This window comes from Actinia tenebrosa, unplaced genomic scaffold (genome assembly GCF_029948245.1).
Source record: "Actinia tenebrosa isolate PJP-AT-01 unplaced genomic scaffold, QUT_ActTen_1.0 PGA_scaffold15__27_contigs__length_11533743, whole genome shotgun sequence".
NCBI classification, from domain to species: domain Eukaryota; kingdom Metazoa; phylum Cnidaria; class Anthozoa; order Actiniaria; family Actiniidae; genus Actinia; species Actinia tenebrosa.
Window position 1 is genome coordinate 1928041 of NW_028292575.1, and position 15668 is coordinate 1943708.

Consider the following 15668-nt stretch of genomic DNA (forward strand, 5'->3'; position numbering starts at 1 on the left):
TGATTTCTCAGTAGTGTTTCTACTCATTAATTATCCATGATTTAAAAATTGAAGAAGACTGAAAATTGAAGAAAAGTTTCCTGTCGAAGTTCCTCCCATACCTGTTTTGTTTAATTTGCCAGTGAATAACTAGCTTAAATCTTGAAACGCCAATAAGGGCTCTGGTCAACCGTGGTACTTCAAGTACGAGCCGTATGCATTGAAAACAATGGATAATAAGGCGTTCCAGCTTCTTTTCTGTCATTCGGTTCGTTTGTATTCGGCGTTACTTTAAGAAAAAGAATACATTCCCTCTGCGTCGATTCGGTTTATCTAGCACTGAAGTTTCGCATCCGAATTTCGGGGAGAGGGGGGGGTAATTTCGCCTTACCATTTACCCGATAAACGTAACTCTTTTCGGTTCTTCTTGTAGACGCGTGCCAAGTACTGAGTACAAAACGTAAATAGCACGACATGATATCGATTTTCACATAAAGCAGAATTCAACAACAGAATCCAAGAGTATAAACGATTAAAAAAATTGGCAAATAAAACGGAAAAAATACGGCTCGAATGTTAATAATAATGTTTAATAGCTTTAATTCTATTAAATTTAACTTTTATTTTATTTATTTTCATATTTCAATTACAAATTATTGGTGCGTGGATTATAGCGTCACAGAATAACTAGATCTATATATAGTTTTGTGTTGCTTCGAAATACACACATTCACCTGACAGCCTAGCTTTGTCGAGTGGAGCTCGAGTTTAACAAACTTTGGATATCCGAAATCGTGTCTTCAAAATAACTGGTAAGAAGGATATATCAACCAAAATCTAGTTGTGCGTCTATTGTTATATAGAACCAGTTCTGTAAAATTTGAGAATCGGGAGACAGTTGCAAAAATTCGAATTTCTTTTTGTTTCACCAATTAGAAAGCTTTTTGTGAACTATTTTCAAAAACAACATTGAAATGTTCAACAGCTGTTTATTTAATAGTTTTAATCGCACGAAGTCGATTTTATGACTATTCTGACCGACTAATCGAAAAGATCCCTGAAAAATTAAACATATTTGATGGCCTGGTATTAAACAACGAAGTATTGAAGTACCTACTTGATAGAGCCTCCCGGGCTGATCTAAGTCGGAGCGCGGATCAAACTAACACACAGCCGAACTGGAAGGGCATTAGGAATGAAGAAAACAGAAAATCACAAAAAATCCCTCAAACTTAACTTAACTCAAATGTGTTTTGAAGTTTTGTCCGGCCAATGGAATTGTCGTGCTACGCCTCAATATCGTGTAGCACTTATATATTTTTATATATCACAATAATATATTTCTATTGGAAGTGTCCGCTTCTCATCTGTATGTAAAGCTTACATTACATACGTTTTCACTTGATGTAAAACATTTACGGCACGAGCCGGAGGCGAGTAATTAGGGATCTTTAGCTTCAGGTTTACTGCTAACTGCTAGAGATCAGGTCCAGAATCACGCGCGCAAACACGGAGAAACACCATCAGCATCCGTGAAATTCAATATGACGTCTCTTCCAGCAACAATGACTTAGTTATGATGCCTTGCTAAATATAGGAAGTTTGACGGAAAACGACAACTGCAGTTTGAGGTTTGCGCTACCTAGCAAGAACGTCGTCGTGCGAAAGGTCTCTATACTATGAATCTGATGCACCACGGACGGTTATGTTGTAGACTACCTATTGAACGTCGTCTGGGTAAATATTCTAATTCTTCATTGGAATTTTAATCCAAAGATTAAGTTATAGGTCTTTTGCTGGATAAAACCAAAATTATATTTATGATTTCTATTGTCTTATTCTCGTGAGTTAGATTATCTTGTTAAGTTTATTTAAGATGGCTCGTCGAACAAGCAAATGAGTAGTATTACAATTTCATTTTCACCTAAAAGTTTTGAGATTGAAGTTGGTTTAACTGCGCCAAACCCCATGTTAAATTTCTTCTGTATCTGGTTGTCAAGAACTTCTCCTTGGTGATGATTTGAATAGTGTTTGAACTCATGAACAATTCATGATTTGACAACTTGAAAATTCAGTTAAATGTAGCCTCACAATCGAGAAATGCCACATATTAGTATTTTTTGTTTTGTTTTTTTCTAGTGGACTTTGAAAAATAACATGCATAGCTTACGTCTGAAAGCTCAGACAATGGGGTTGCAGGAAAATGCTTATATTTTTTAACTGTCATGTGGTACTCTCTTAATCACATTGTTAGGTTTATTTCTTCAAGTCGTCGTCACCATCATCATGCACCATCATCATCATGCACCATCATCATCATGCACCATCATCATCATGCACCATCATCATCATGCACCACCATCATCATGCACCATCATCATCATGCACCACCATCATCATGCACCATCATCATCATGCACCACCATCATCATGCACCATCATCATCATGCACCATTATCATCATGCACCATCATCATCATGCACCACCATCATCATGCACCATCATCATCATGCACCATCATCATCATGCACCATCATCATCATGCACCATCATCATCATGCCCATCATCATCATGCACCATCATCATCATGCACCATCATCATCGTGCACCCTCATCATCACCATAATCATCATGCACCATCATCATCATGCACCATCATCACCATGCACCATCATCATCATGCACCATCATCATCATGCACCATCATCATCGTGCACCATCATCATCGTGCACCATCATCACCATGCACCATCATCATCATGCACCATCATCATCATGCACCATCATCATCGTGCACCATCATCACCATGCACCATCATCACCATGCACCATCATCATCATGCACCATCATCATTATGCACCATCATCATCGTGCACCATCATCATCACCATCATCATCATGCACCATCATCATCATGCACCATCATCATCGTGCACCATCATCACCATGCACCATCATCATCGTGCACCATCATCATCATGCACCATCATCATCGTGCACCATCATCATCACCATAATCATCATCATCAAAACTGTTAACTGTCATGCTAAGATTTTAGTCGATGCTGTGGTTGGTTGGTTATCCGTCCAACCAAAGCTCCATTTTTCACTGGGCATTTAGACGTTTATACTGCCTCATAATAATAACACTTTCATTATTAAAGTGTCATGATATTAAGCTATGTAGCTAATTGGTCACGGTGACATAACAAAAAAATATACTAAGAAAAAATATGCATTGCTCGAAACCATATTGGGCTAGCTGATTGATTGAGTAATTGATTTAGCTTTAATCTTTTTTTCAGAATTATCGAGATCAGTTGTTTAACTGAATTAAGGAGGTTTGGTATTGGTTTGCTAACCGTGAGCCATGGAAGATCCGACCTTGTTTCTTCTTCTGTTCCTCACCTTGAACTACCATGCTGTAAAAGCAACACAATGCACCACAAGGCAGTCCGAAAGCAATGTCTTCTTGTACGGATCGCTGATCGAATCGTTCAAGGTGGACACTCTTTCAACGTGTACCTCAAGATGCAAGCAGAATAAGGTTTGCTCAAGCATCAATATGAACCTGATGAACATGAAGTGTGATCTAAACTACTCTACGAAGAAAAGATTACCAAAGAACATGGCCAGTCAACCAAGTATGGTCTACATAGAGATACGGGATGATAACGCTGCTTCAGGTACTAGGCAAGATATACCAATCACATCTTGTAAGAAGCTCAAGGAGGATGACAGCCAGGCAAAGTCAGGTGTTTACTGGATGAGGTTTAATGAGACATCCTCTGCGCCATTCCAAGTGTTCTGTGACATGGCCACAGATGGAGGAGGCTGGACTCTTGTCTACAGCTATCGAATTCTCCAATTAACCAACTTTAATGCCTACAGTAACGCAGTCACTCCAATACCAAACTGGCCAACTGCATGGACCCCTTCTGGACACACACCACAGTCAACGACAACCCCGCTCAGTGAGTCTTCTTACTCGGCTATGGATTTTACTCTGTGGAAAAAGATTGGAAACGAAATCCTTCTCAAGCCTAATATCACTAACTGGGTAGCCTGTGTAGAAGGAACCGGGAAGTCTTGTGAACTGGGTGGCAGGAAGTGTGGCCTGTAGAGTTGTCAAGGCCATTACACCAACCTGTACCACTGTCGTTCCCGATAATTTAGTGCTGTTTAATACGATTGGAGCTGCTACTTTGAAGCTTGGTGTAAAATACTATATCCATCTAGTGAGCAGTACGACTATTAACTGGCCCTGTCACGATCCTTGTGGTACGACAGCCATTTCGAATCACTTAACAAACGTAAATACTCCTGGTGGGGTGTTATACATTCGTTAAAGCAACTTGATAATCAACTGAGGAACCTCTTCTTCCAAGATTTCTACCGTCTCCGCCATTATCAGGGTTAGATTAAATATTGAACACAGACGAAGAAAGTTTCTTTAGTTAATTCAATCGTTCCGTCATCACCATTTGCTGATCGACTGCTTAATAAACTGATCCCGGCTGTGCTTTGAGTGCCCACCCAATGGCATAAAGAATGTCCGACCAACACACTCGAATTCAGTCATACGGATTTTTAGTTGAGCTATCGATTTTTTTCTCAAATGTAACTTGATAATGCAACTTTACAACTCCACGAAGCACAGCAAGCAAGTTTTTTATTTCTTTCATAAAATAAAAATTGAAATGACCGTTATTGGGAATGACGCAACTGAAAGTGTGCGCGGGTGCTGTCTGCTCTCATAATGCACGCGCTCCCAACCAATCAGAACGCGAGATTGATAGCAGTTATTTTATAATGAAACACAATGAATGCGGGATCATTGTATAACTAGACACAACCACTTCATATAATGCCCATCACAGCTTAGTACCACACCACACACGAAAAACATTTCTTAGTGACAGTATCTTAACGCAAACCCTCTCGTGGAGTCCAAGTCCAACATTTGTTAACAACTATTTGTCAGCTATCCTTGAAATTCGCCAACAATTTTCTACTATTCTTATTCATCATTCAATCAATTTTCTAGAAGTTAGAATAATTATTGTTTTAGCCCTTTTTCACCTTCCAACGCTCGAGGGAAAATGAAGTTATAAAGTCAATTTTCTGAAACTTGATATACCGATACTTGGTCATATTCAAGTTAGAAATAAAAAATGGGAGTCGCCGACTTTGCTTTCCAGACAAACGCTGAGTAATGTTGAAACTTTCATAGAAAAATACGCTCGTTTTTTCATGGCTAATTCGTGTGAAATAAATCGAGTAAAAAAACTAGAAAACGTCGCTTAAAAGTTATAAAACTCTGTTTACCGTCTTTATGTCCAGAGACCGTAGCCTCTTTCGGAGACGTTCTTCTACAGAGGCCTTGCTTCGTAATTAAATTAAAAAGCACCCAAGACGTTCATAGGAAAAAAAAGTATACTACAGATTAAAAGAGAATTCTTTTCGTACGTATTCAAGCAGTGAGCGCCAAAAACTATTTTCTCGAAGATAGAATGTTGTACAAGGCTAAAATCTTGTTATTCAGAAAGTGTAACTTGTTTGGAAGTGGAGATGACCGATGAAAGTGGAATCAAAGTGTTAACCCAAAGCAAAAATTTTATTCGAAAATGAGGTTTAGGCCTTAATTTCCTAATTTCAAATATATTTTCTATAAAAAAGGCTGACAAAGCAAGATTCTAATACAAATGCAACGAAACATCTTTGTACAATTGAAAATACCGCTTCAAACAGGCATTTTATCATAGTACATCAGTTTCTAACTGCTTTAGAAAAGGTTTTGAGTGTCAACCCAAAGCGAAAATTGGGATCAAAACTCATACGAAAGTCTAGGTTTTGGCGCTTTTCTCCATTACTGCATATTATTCACAAAAATTTCCTCTTAAACAAATAAATGCCCGTCAGTAGACCTGGACGCTACTGCAGTACATCATCAGTATAGTGTTTGTCTTCGATGCATTTTAACAAAATTTACTTTATGCAAAAACAAAAATAAGTAGAACTGAAGGAAAACAAAAAAGATAGGGGAAAAAAAAGCTTAATATTAATAACAATTTGCTGTTTGTGTGAGGCTTGAAATATGTTATCGAAGAAAAATGTAAACAAGGACGTTTCTTCATGCACCTGTGATTATTTTCTGACTTTATCAAAATATTTTAGTAAAAAGAAAATCCGGCACTCAAGTTCAATAAATTAAACTGCTTTAGGACTCATAACTTTACACAGTGGATATTACTTTTTATAAATTGAGTATTCGTTATTTTAGTTAAAATTTTAATATTTTTCCTCTGATTTGAATTTTGAAATTAATTTTTTTCGAATTGAAAACTTTTCTACTCTTGACCACTGCGTTTTTTTTCTGTTTGTTTTATGTTATTATTTCGATAATTATTTGAATTCTTTATTTAATTTATCCCTACGTTTGGATAGAATTTTTTTTAAAGCCTTTTATCTATTCCTCAGAATTTTCTATATAAACGGTTTCTTCAAAATTAAGATATCCTCTGCAAAAGACTAAAAAAGATTTTTATTATCCTGTAAATATTTCCATAACTATTTTTTGAAAGTATGTTCGTTTAATTATTCTAGAACGTTTGCCGTTTGCAAATGAATCTTTTTATAGTAAAAGTTTGAATACAATGATAAAGACAGGAACAATAGAAAAATGAAAGGAATCTGTTTGATTTTGTAAATATTTTCTTAAGCTAAAGATCCTATTGTTGCTTTAGCATCGTAGGAGAATCCTTTTGATTCTGCAGTATAAATATTAATTTTTTTTTTTTTTTTTTTTTTTTTTTTTTTTTACATTTTTTAGACAAATTACATGGGTGCACTATCTAGTTTCTCTTTATACATGTGAAAACGCTTTAATGTTTCCACATGAATACGAGGCTAGCCAGTCAAGAACAATAGTTATTCAGATTAGTTTCCACATTTTTACAGCCCAACCCGTGACCTATTCTGGAGCTCGACATTTTTTGCCGACAAAAAGTTTGCTATCAGAAAACATTATTCATATCTTTAAGAGAAAATTCTTTTCGTATTCAAGCAGTAAGCGCCAAAAGCTATTTTCTTGAAGAAAGGCTGTTGTACAAGGCTAAAATCTTGTTATTCAAAAAGTTTAACTTGTTTGGAAGTGGAGATGACCGATGAACTGAGTGGAATCAAAGTGTTAACCAAAATTTTCATTGAAAGTGAGGTTTTGGTCTTCATTTGCTTATTTCCCATATATTTTCTACAAAAAAAAAAAAAAAAAAAAAAAAGACAAAGCAACATTCTAACACAAATACAACAAAACATCTTTGTAAAATTGAAAATAACGCTTCAAACAGGCATTTTATCATATTACATCGGTTTCTAACTGTTAAAAAAAGGTTTGTTGTTGAGTGTTAACCCAAAACGAAAATTGGGATCAAAACTCAAACGAAAGTCTAGTTTTTGGCGCTTTTTGCCATTATTGCTCATTATTGAAAAAAAATTCCTCTTAAAATATAAATTGTTCAAAATTCTGACGCGATGAATAAGAATACGAAACGGTCCCTATTCACGTTTTATACTAATGAACATCATTGTTATTATTAAACTAGTGCAGTTATAGGCCTAGGGCAAACGTCGAACTTCCCATGCACCGAACTTAATAACATCAAAGAATGCCGCCTCATTATCATCTGATATCCATTGTTTTTAATGAGTTCGGTGCATGGAAAGTTCGACGTTTGCCCTAGGCCTTAGATCATTATTCAAAAATAGTCGATGTTTGATTTTTACCTTGGTAACTATTGTGACATGTTATTCGGGCTGAAATATCGGTGTGAAAGCGCCCACATTGAGCTCATTGGGTGCACTCTGCATGGCTCAAAATTCCTTCAGATACAAATAACACTGAAACGGCCGCCATATTGGTTGGTCTAACAAGAGAAGTTAACGAGCTTTGATATCTTAACAATGGTTACCTCAAATGAAATAAAAAATATTTTACCATTTAGGCAGAATCAATACTGAAAATATTGAGTTAGGGTTTTTTAACTCATCAAATGATTTCAAAAGGGTTAGACTTTCTCAAAGTCCTTGTCCGCTTCAAATTTCCTCAAATAAAAACTGAACTCCTCGGAGACAAGAGAGGTCGACTTGGGGAAAGTCTAGGTCAATGTCTATGCAATAGCTATATTCTCAAAGTAGTATTATTATTATCAGGCTATGACGTAACGCGCACCCCGGGACCCCTAGCATAAGGCAACGATCAAAACGTCGAGATTTCAAAGGTATTTCTCTCAGATTCAATTCCTTATTCTTGTCTCCGCATACGAGAACGGGTTTTTTTAATTTTTAAGAAAAACAACGAAATATCCAGGTAAGTTTTTGATATTAATATTTTAGCTTAGTTTAATAGCTCAGTTAATATTCCTAAATAAGCTTTGATGGATCAGTTTATATTAGTTTTCTCTTCGACCAATGAATTTTAGACCAATTGATACCAATTATTACCACTCTGAAACTGAATCACCAAAAAGCAATCCTTAAATATAATACAAATGATATTCAGAAAAAATATTGAGCAAAGGGGCTCACTGAAGTATTTAGAAGCTAGAAGCAATTTTTTAAGGCTTTTTCTTGCCAAGAAGCCGTTAACATATTGGTCTCACGCCAGGAGGAAAGTTTTCGAATCTTTTTCACGGTTTTGAAATCATTTTGATAGGAGTTAATAGCGACTTTCTCAGTGTAAAAATAGACCAAAATTCCCAAAATCAAAAACTAAAATGTTATTTTTATTTTTCCATGGGTGATTGAAACGATCTTTAGTTAGTTTGTTAAAATACTGCTTTGTTTCTACAAAATTTGAAGTGGCGGAGGGATCGATTTTGACAAGAAACGACAGAAAGTCGATCGAAAAACACTTTATTTTCTTTCTTTGGATATCACCTTTTAGCTTGGTAGCCCAATACAGCTTCAATTAATGTATTTCTGAGCATAGGTCGAGAGAAATTTTAAATTTGGGTAATAATTATCAAAAGTCTGTCCAAATTGCTCAAAAATTAATTTTTAAAGCTTCATTGGATAGTAATCTTCCGAAATGTTGGGAAAATTTAACTCGCGGAGCAAATAACGGAGAACCTTAGTTTTCCATGACCGATTTAGCGATATTCGTGCTATAAACCGAACTCATTTTATGTTGCGTCACTTGCTAGGGATTCGCAATGTCGTTTCAAAAATCTTTAAGAATTGTCGCAATATGTTGACATCTTAGTCTTATTTCTTTTATTTTGAAGACTAGTTTTTAGTCAATATTTGAAAGTTTTTTATGTCTATTTATCTCGAACATTTAGTAGTTTAGGAGATTTTTACATATTAAACAAAATCGCTGTTAAACGCTTTGAAGTCAATAGTACTGAAACAATTCAAAAATTCCTCTGGATTTTAAAAGAGTGAATGATACCTTGGTGGCTGCATAATCGAACTTATTCTTCGATTATTGGATTAATGACATTAAGAAAGAATTCTTTTCTTATTCAAGCGGTGAGCGCCAAAAACTTTTTTCTTGAAGAAAGGCTGTTGTACAAGGCTAAAATCTTGTTATTTAGAAAGTTTAACTTGTTTGGAAGTGGAGATGACCGATGAAAGTGGAATCAAAGTGTTAACCCAAAGCAAAAATTTGAATCGGAAATGAGGTTTAGGCCTTCATTTGCTTATTTCCCATTACATTTTCTATAAAAAAAAGCCTGACAAAGCTACATTCACAAACACAAATGCAACAAAACATCTTTGTGCAATTGAAAACACCGCTTCAAACAGGCATTTTATCATATTACATCAGTTTCTAACTGTTAAAAAAAGGTTTGTTGTTGAGTGTTAAACCAAAACGAAAATTGGGATCAAAACTCATACGAAGGTCTAGTTTTTGGCGCTTTTTGCCATTATTGCTCATTATTGAAAAATATTTCCTCTTAATTCATAGCTTTCAATTTAATGACTTGCTGTGAATAGGATCGGACATTTGCATAATAGCGACCGGTCCCACTACAGAAACCCTTGGTTCTAGGGCTCCGCTCTAGGTGGATAGCACTATCCCATGGATAAATCGTTATTCAGTGGATGTATTTCGATACTGCTGTATTCAGTAAATTTCTCCACTGGATAAGTTTATTCGTTGGATATCGCTATCCACCCTTCGTAGAATTGGGCCCAGTTGTTTTACTATTCTTTGAATAAGAAAGAAAATTCGCGAAACATCTTGACAGTGGGAGCCAAATGACGCCATTATGAAAACGTCTTAGTGCTTAGTAACGATATCCTATCTTTTTGCTTCGAATATTTAAACATATTGGGCCAAGTGCGTTTCTGGATTTAGATTTAAATAATTAACAAATCTATGCAGTTTTGTTCCTCTTTCTTTTCCTCTGTTTATTTGCCAAGTCATCTGTCCATCCATCCATCTATCCATCCATCCATCCATCCATCCATCCATCCATCCATCCATCCATCCATCCATCCATTAGTAAATACTCATTTAAAACTTCCTCCATTTTTATAGGCGTTTCTGTCAGAACGATGAAGTCACAGCTTGTGTTTGTCTTTATACTGTTCCTTCTAAAGCACAAAGTCACCTACGCTACGATGTGGCCGACCAAACAATACTCAGAAAAAGATGTGTACTTGCAAGGATTCACCCTTGAGTCATTCACTGTTGACAAGGTCTTTGATTGTCACATGAAGTGTGAAGACCACATACTTTGTACAAGCATCAACATAATTTTGACGGAAAACAAATGTGAACTGAAGTACTCCACCAAAGCTGAACACCCAGCTAACTTCACCATTCGACCCAATACCATCTACATGGAGGTGCGGGATTACATTAAAGCGCCTGGCTCAGGCAAAGAAAAACCAGTTGTGTCCTGTAGTTGGTGGAAGAAGATTGAACAAAACGCAAAGTCAGGTGTTTACTGGATAACCCTGAATGAACCAATTAAGGCATTCCAATCCAGTGCATTCCAAGTGTTTTGTGAGATGATCACCGATGGGGGAGGCTGGACCCTTGTCTACAGCTATACATTTACTCGGTACAGTACGTTTAAATCAACGTCAAACGCAGTCACCCCAATACCAAACTGGCCCGTTGCGTGGTCCCCTATGGGTTGGTCACCACAGTCAACGACAACCCCGCTCAGTGAGTCTTCCTACTCGGCTATGGAGTTTAAACTGTGGAAGAACTTTGGCACCGAATATCTTCTCAAGTCCAGCATCACAAACTGGGTAGCCTGTGTAGAAGGGACCGGAAGTCTTGTGAGGTGGGTGGCAGGAAGTCTGACCTGTAGAGTTGTCAACGCAATTACATCACCTTGCACAGATGTTGCGCCAAACAAACTTGTTCTTCTTCCCTGTGGACCATCATATAATAAAGATGATAAATTCCAATTCCTTCTAGACGGAAGTTCCACCCCAGACTGCTGGCCTGCCCATGATCCCTGTGGTACTAGCCCCTTTGGTTCATCCAACCACAAGACGAATGTTGCCAACCCCAGTGGAACAGTTTACATCCGATGATTCTTTAGGACAAGAAGCCAGTGAACTATGACTTTATCATACACAAACTAAACTCATTGAAAATGAATCGTCGTGTGAAAAGATTTAAATTCCTTTGAGCGTTTCATCATTTCATGTTAATTGAAATTTTGAAACACCTGCGTTCGTTTATTTCCCGTTCGGCTCTCTCTCTGTTTTTTTCTTCATCCTTCCGTCCGTCCGTCCGTTCCTTCGTTCCTCCGTCCGCCTGTCCGTTCCATCGTACGTCTGTCCGTTTCTCCGTAAGTTTGTTCGTCCGACCGTCCGTCCATCCTTTACTCTCTCCTTCCGTCCGTCCGTCCGTACAACCGTTCCTCCGTCCGCTCGTTTGTCCGTTTCACCGTACATCCGTTACTCCGTACTTCCGTCCGTTCCTACGTAAATTTGTCCGTTCCTCCGTAAGTCCGTCCATCCGTCCGTTACTCCGTCTGTCGTTCGTCGTTATTTCGTTAGTACGTTCGTTTTTTCCATACTATTCCACAATTCCAATTAAATCTACAAAACATCTGCTCAATAACTTGTCAGGCTTTTCCTTTTGTTGTTCTGAATCCTGCATATTATTGTTAGTGTAAAAATTTAATATTAAGAAAAAAAAATGGAAGGATTTACGGATACGTATATAAATATGACAAATTGTCCAATTAGTTTAAACATTTCATATACGACAAGTGTGACAGACAGTCACAGGCAAAATATTATTTATTATTTAGGGGGATCTACATGTAACATCTTTTTTTCAACTAATTAACTTCAGTAATAACAACTTTCATATGCTTTATATAAACTATTTGTACGACAAAATCAAATAGCAGAAAATTACTTCGTCACTCGATTTGTTTTTGTGTTACCTTGGTTCTGGTGAATTCATGGAATGAATTGCATACGTACAAAGAAGAAAAATAAGAACAACGATGGAAAGAAAACTTCAAATTATTCGCTCATGATTCATTAACACCTGAACTCCAAGGATTAGCCACTTCTTGAAACTTTAATGACCTACACACCATAAAAAATTACAGTTTCTGTATTTCTAACATTTAAGTGAAGACACTCAGTGAACTACACACAAGATTCCAGTGGGAAAATCGGTATCTATTTTTAATTTAGTATAGGAAACTATGAAAATCGTTCGATCAAAAGTAAAGAAGAATGCTTTACTCGTAGCTTTGGTGTTTGCCAGCCTGAGGAACAATTTGACAGAAGGTAAAATGTGTACAGCAAAGAATTCTGAGAGCAATTCCTTTTTGAATGGATTTGTTTTCGACTCAAGCAAAGTGGATGATATTTTATCGTGTGTCTTAAAGTGTTCGCAGAATGAACTTTGCGCAAGCATCAACATGAACATCTTGAGCATGAAATGTGAATTGAGCAAGTCTACGAAAAGAAAACACCCACAGAATAGTGTTTACCAGCCACAAATGATCTACATGGAGATAAGGGATCCGCCTGGATTTACGGCAGATAATCCAATACCATCCTGCAAGTGGATCAAGAACCTCGACAATCAGGCAAAGTCAGGTGTTTACTGGATGAAGTTCAATGAGCCATCCTCTGCTTCATTCCAAGTGTTCTGTGACATGACCACCGATGGCGGAGGCTGGACCCTTGTCTACAGCTATACATTCACTCAGTACAGTAAGTTTACATCAGCGTCAAACGCAGTTACACCAGCACCATACTGGCCTGTCAATTGGCTAAGTTCTAGTTACTGGGTGCCCCGGTCAATGACAACCCCGCTCAGTGAGTCTTCTCGCTCGGCCATGGGTTTTGCTCTGTGGAAGAAGATTGGTAACGAGTTCCTACTCAAGCCCAATATCACTAACTGGGTATCCTGTGTAGAGGGAACCGGAAGTCTTGTGAACTGGGTGTCAGGAAGTCTGACCTGTAGAGTCGTCAAGGCCATTACCTCTACTTGCACCAATGTGGCAGCAGAATATATAAGGGTTTCTAATTCCGGGCTGTGTTTGCAATTGAATGGCAAATTCTACGTTTGTTTGGAAGGGTCAATCAGGTCCGTCTGGCCTGTCCATGATCCTTGCGGTACTAGTAACGCAGGCAACCATCTGCAAAACATCCCAAACCCTGGTGGTGCTTTGTACATTCGCTAACGCAGACTCTCAAGACAACAGAGTCACAATTATACGGCAACCTGACTTTGAGATATTGAAACAAAATAAGGGAACTTATCTTGACTGATTTATGTTAACTAAATACAAAATGTTCTCATAAGGAAACTGATCGAACTGTTCGGTATATCTTGGTGTCTTTAGATGTAATTGCATCGTTAACAAACTTCATCGTCAATTTCAGTATATCCCTCCAGGGTTTTGCCGGCTGTCATCTAGAAATACAGGGGTGCTTACCATTTGCCAGGAAAAACCAAAAATTCCGGTATGGTATGGATCATTCCGATAGGAAAGTTCCGGAAAACTCGGTCTTCCGATAGGTTATTTTTCGAAAGTCAAAGTTTCCCGCTCTTTTCGGTACTTCCGGTAGACGCGTGTACCATTTTTTGAAAGTCAAAGTTTCCCGCTCTTTTCTTATAAAAATTAGCAAAATAATTTTCAACCGGATCGATTGGTTTTTAAAATTGCTAAGACCCCAGATCTCCGGGGAACTGCATGCCGGGCTTGATTGATTACTCGAACGGTATATGTCAGCTTAGAATTCTTTTTTTTAGTATAGAACTCGTTGACTATTACTGACAATCATTCGATGCGATTTCAAGATACCGATAAATTTTTAGGTTTGACTATTAGCGTTAAGTCCGTTAGTGTTATTTCACACAAATGCATGCAAAGAAAAGCACAAATCAAAATGAACGCGGGTTTCCCTCGCGTTCTGACGTTATTTATTCGCTCTTTTCTTCGAGAAACACGTGCACTGAGCTGATCGTATGCCGGCTCTCACCAAATATCAAGGCTAGATATTTATCACCATTCGCATAATTGGTGTAAATACACCAACATATGTATATATGTTTATTCTGTGTGGAATCATTTTAAGCTTTTGTGTGAATAAACTGTATATTAATTCGGGAATGAGACCAAAAAATTGTCCTTGTTATTTACTTATTCATAATAAATTAATAAAATGGACAAAGAAAAAAAGGAACGATTTTGTTTCAAGTTCTAAAACCGTTTTACTTAAACATTTGCAACTATTTTTCTATACAACTTCTATAAAAGATTCATCGAACAAAAACTGAAAAATTATTCTTCTTTCCTTCATTCTTCTTTTTATTATTATTAGTATTAGTATTATTATTATTATTATTATTATTATTATTTCCTTCATTCTTCTTCTTATTATTATTATTATGATCACATGTCAACATCATCATCATCATCATTAGCAATAAGCCTGAAGCGAGATGACGTTTTACCCCCGACTCTATACCATAATAGTTTTTTAAAATTCTTTCATATTAAAATTTTTGTTTCCTTAGAGAATACCACAGAAACAATAGTCACAATTAAAGAACAAAAGCAATGTGAAAAGGATTATGGTCTAGAGACGGGGGTAAAACGTCATCTCGCTTCAGGCTTATTCGAATATCACTTGAGCGCAAGTTAAGTTAAGGTGGCTGGACCCCCTCACGCTTGACCGCTACCTTCCACTTTTGGAACGCTAGTGCATAAACGTCTTTTAACCTATTGCAAATCTTTTTTGCACATAAGTCACATAAAGATCGAATTAATGTTTGATGCAGTTTTTTATGAGATCGGACGTCATAACACGTGATTATGATAAAATATTTGAATTCGTTTAGAAAATAAATTTAGCCTTGCAGAGCGTTCAACACTAAAATGCTTCGTACCACATAATTATATACTAGATGCCTCCATTGGTGGGGATTTTCGAAAAAATCTATCTAGCTAATTATGAGATATTTGAGATTATTTAAATATAGTGCATAATCTACTTCAAAACTAAACAATGGATTTCATACGGCCGAAATTAATATTTCAGAGCTATATATTCACAAAAGTTATTGCTCATTTAGTTTTACTCTGTATCTAGTTTTAAAAGGAACATTTTGAAGGTAATCGACTTATGCGACTTCGTGAAAACGTATAGTGCAGAAGACGGGGTAAACATTTGATGCG

At 36.9% G+C, this 15668-nt stretch overlaps 3 protein-coding genes across 3 annotated transcripts; all 3 read left to right on the forward strand.

Annotated features, from left to right (window-relative positions):
- Window positions 1-3297: 3297 nt before the first annotated feature.
- Window positions 3298-4105, forward strand: LOC148910820 (uncharacterized). Its single transcript, XM_089030620.1, has one exon. The coding sequence runs from the start codon at window positions 3353-3355 to the stop codon at window positions 4103-4105; it is 753 nt and encodes a 250-aa protein (XP_088886746.1). The 5' UTR covers window positions 3298-3352.
- Window positions 4106-8244: 4139 nt separating this feature from the next.
- On the forward strand, window positions 8245-11645 carry LOC116293525 (uncharacterized). Its single transcript, XM_031700965.1, has 2 exons — window positions 8245-8350; window positions 10529-11645. Exon 2 carries the CDS (start codon window positions 10546-10548, stop codon window positions 11539-11541), a length of 996 nt encoding a protein of 331 aa, XP_031556825.1. The 5' UTR covers window positions 8245-8350; window positions 10529-10545; the 3' UTR covers window positions 11542-11645.
- Window positions 11646-11765: 120 nt separating this feature from the next.
- Window positions 11766-14669, forward strand: LOC116293526 (uncharacterized). The gene has a single exon (XM_031700967.2). It carries the CDS (start codon window positions 12678-12680, stop codon window positions 13665-13667), a length of 990 nt encoding a protein of 329 aa, XP_031556827.1. The 5' UTR covers window positions 11766-12677; the 3' UTR covers window positions 13668-14669.
- Window positions 14670-15668: the final 999 nt, after the last annotated feature.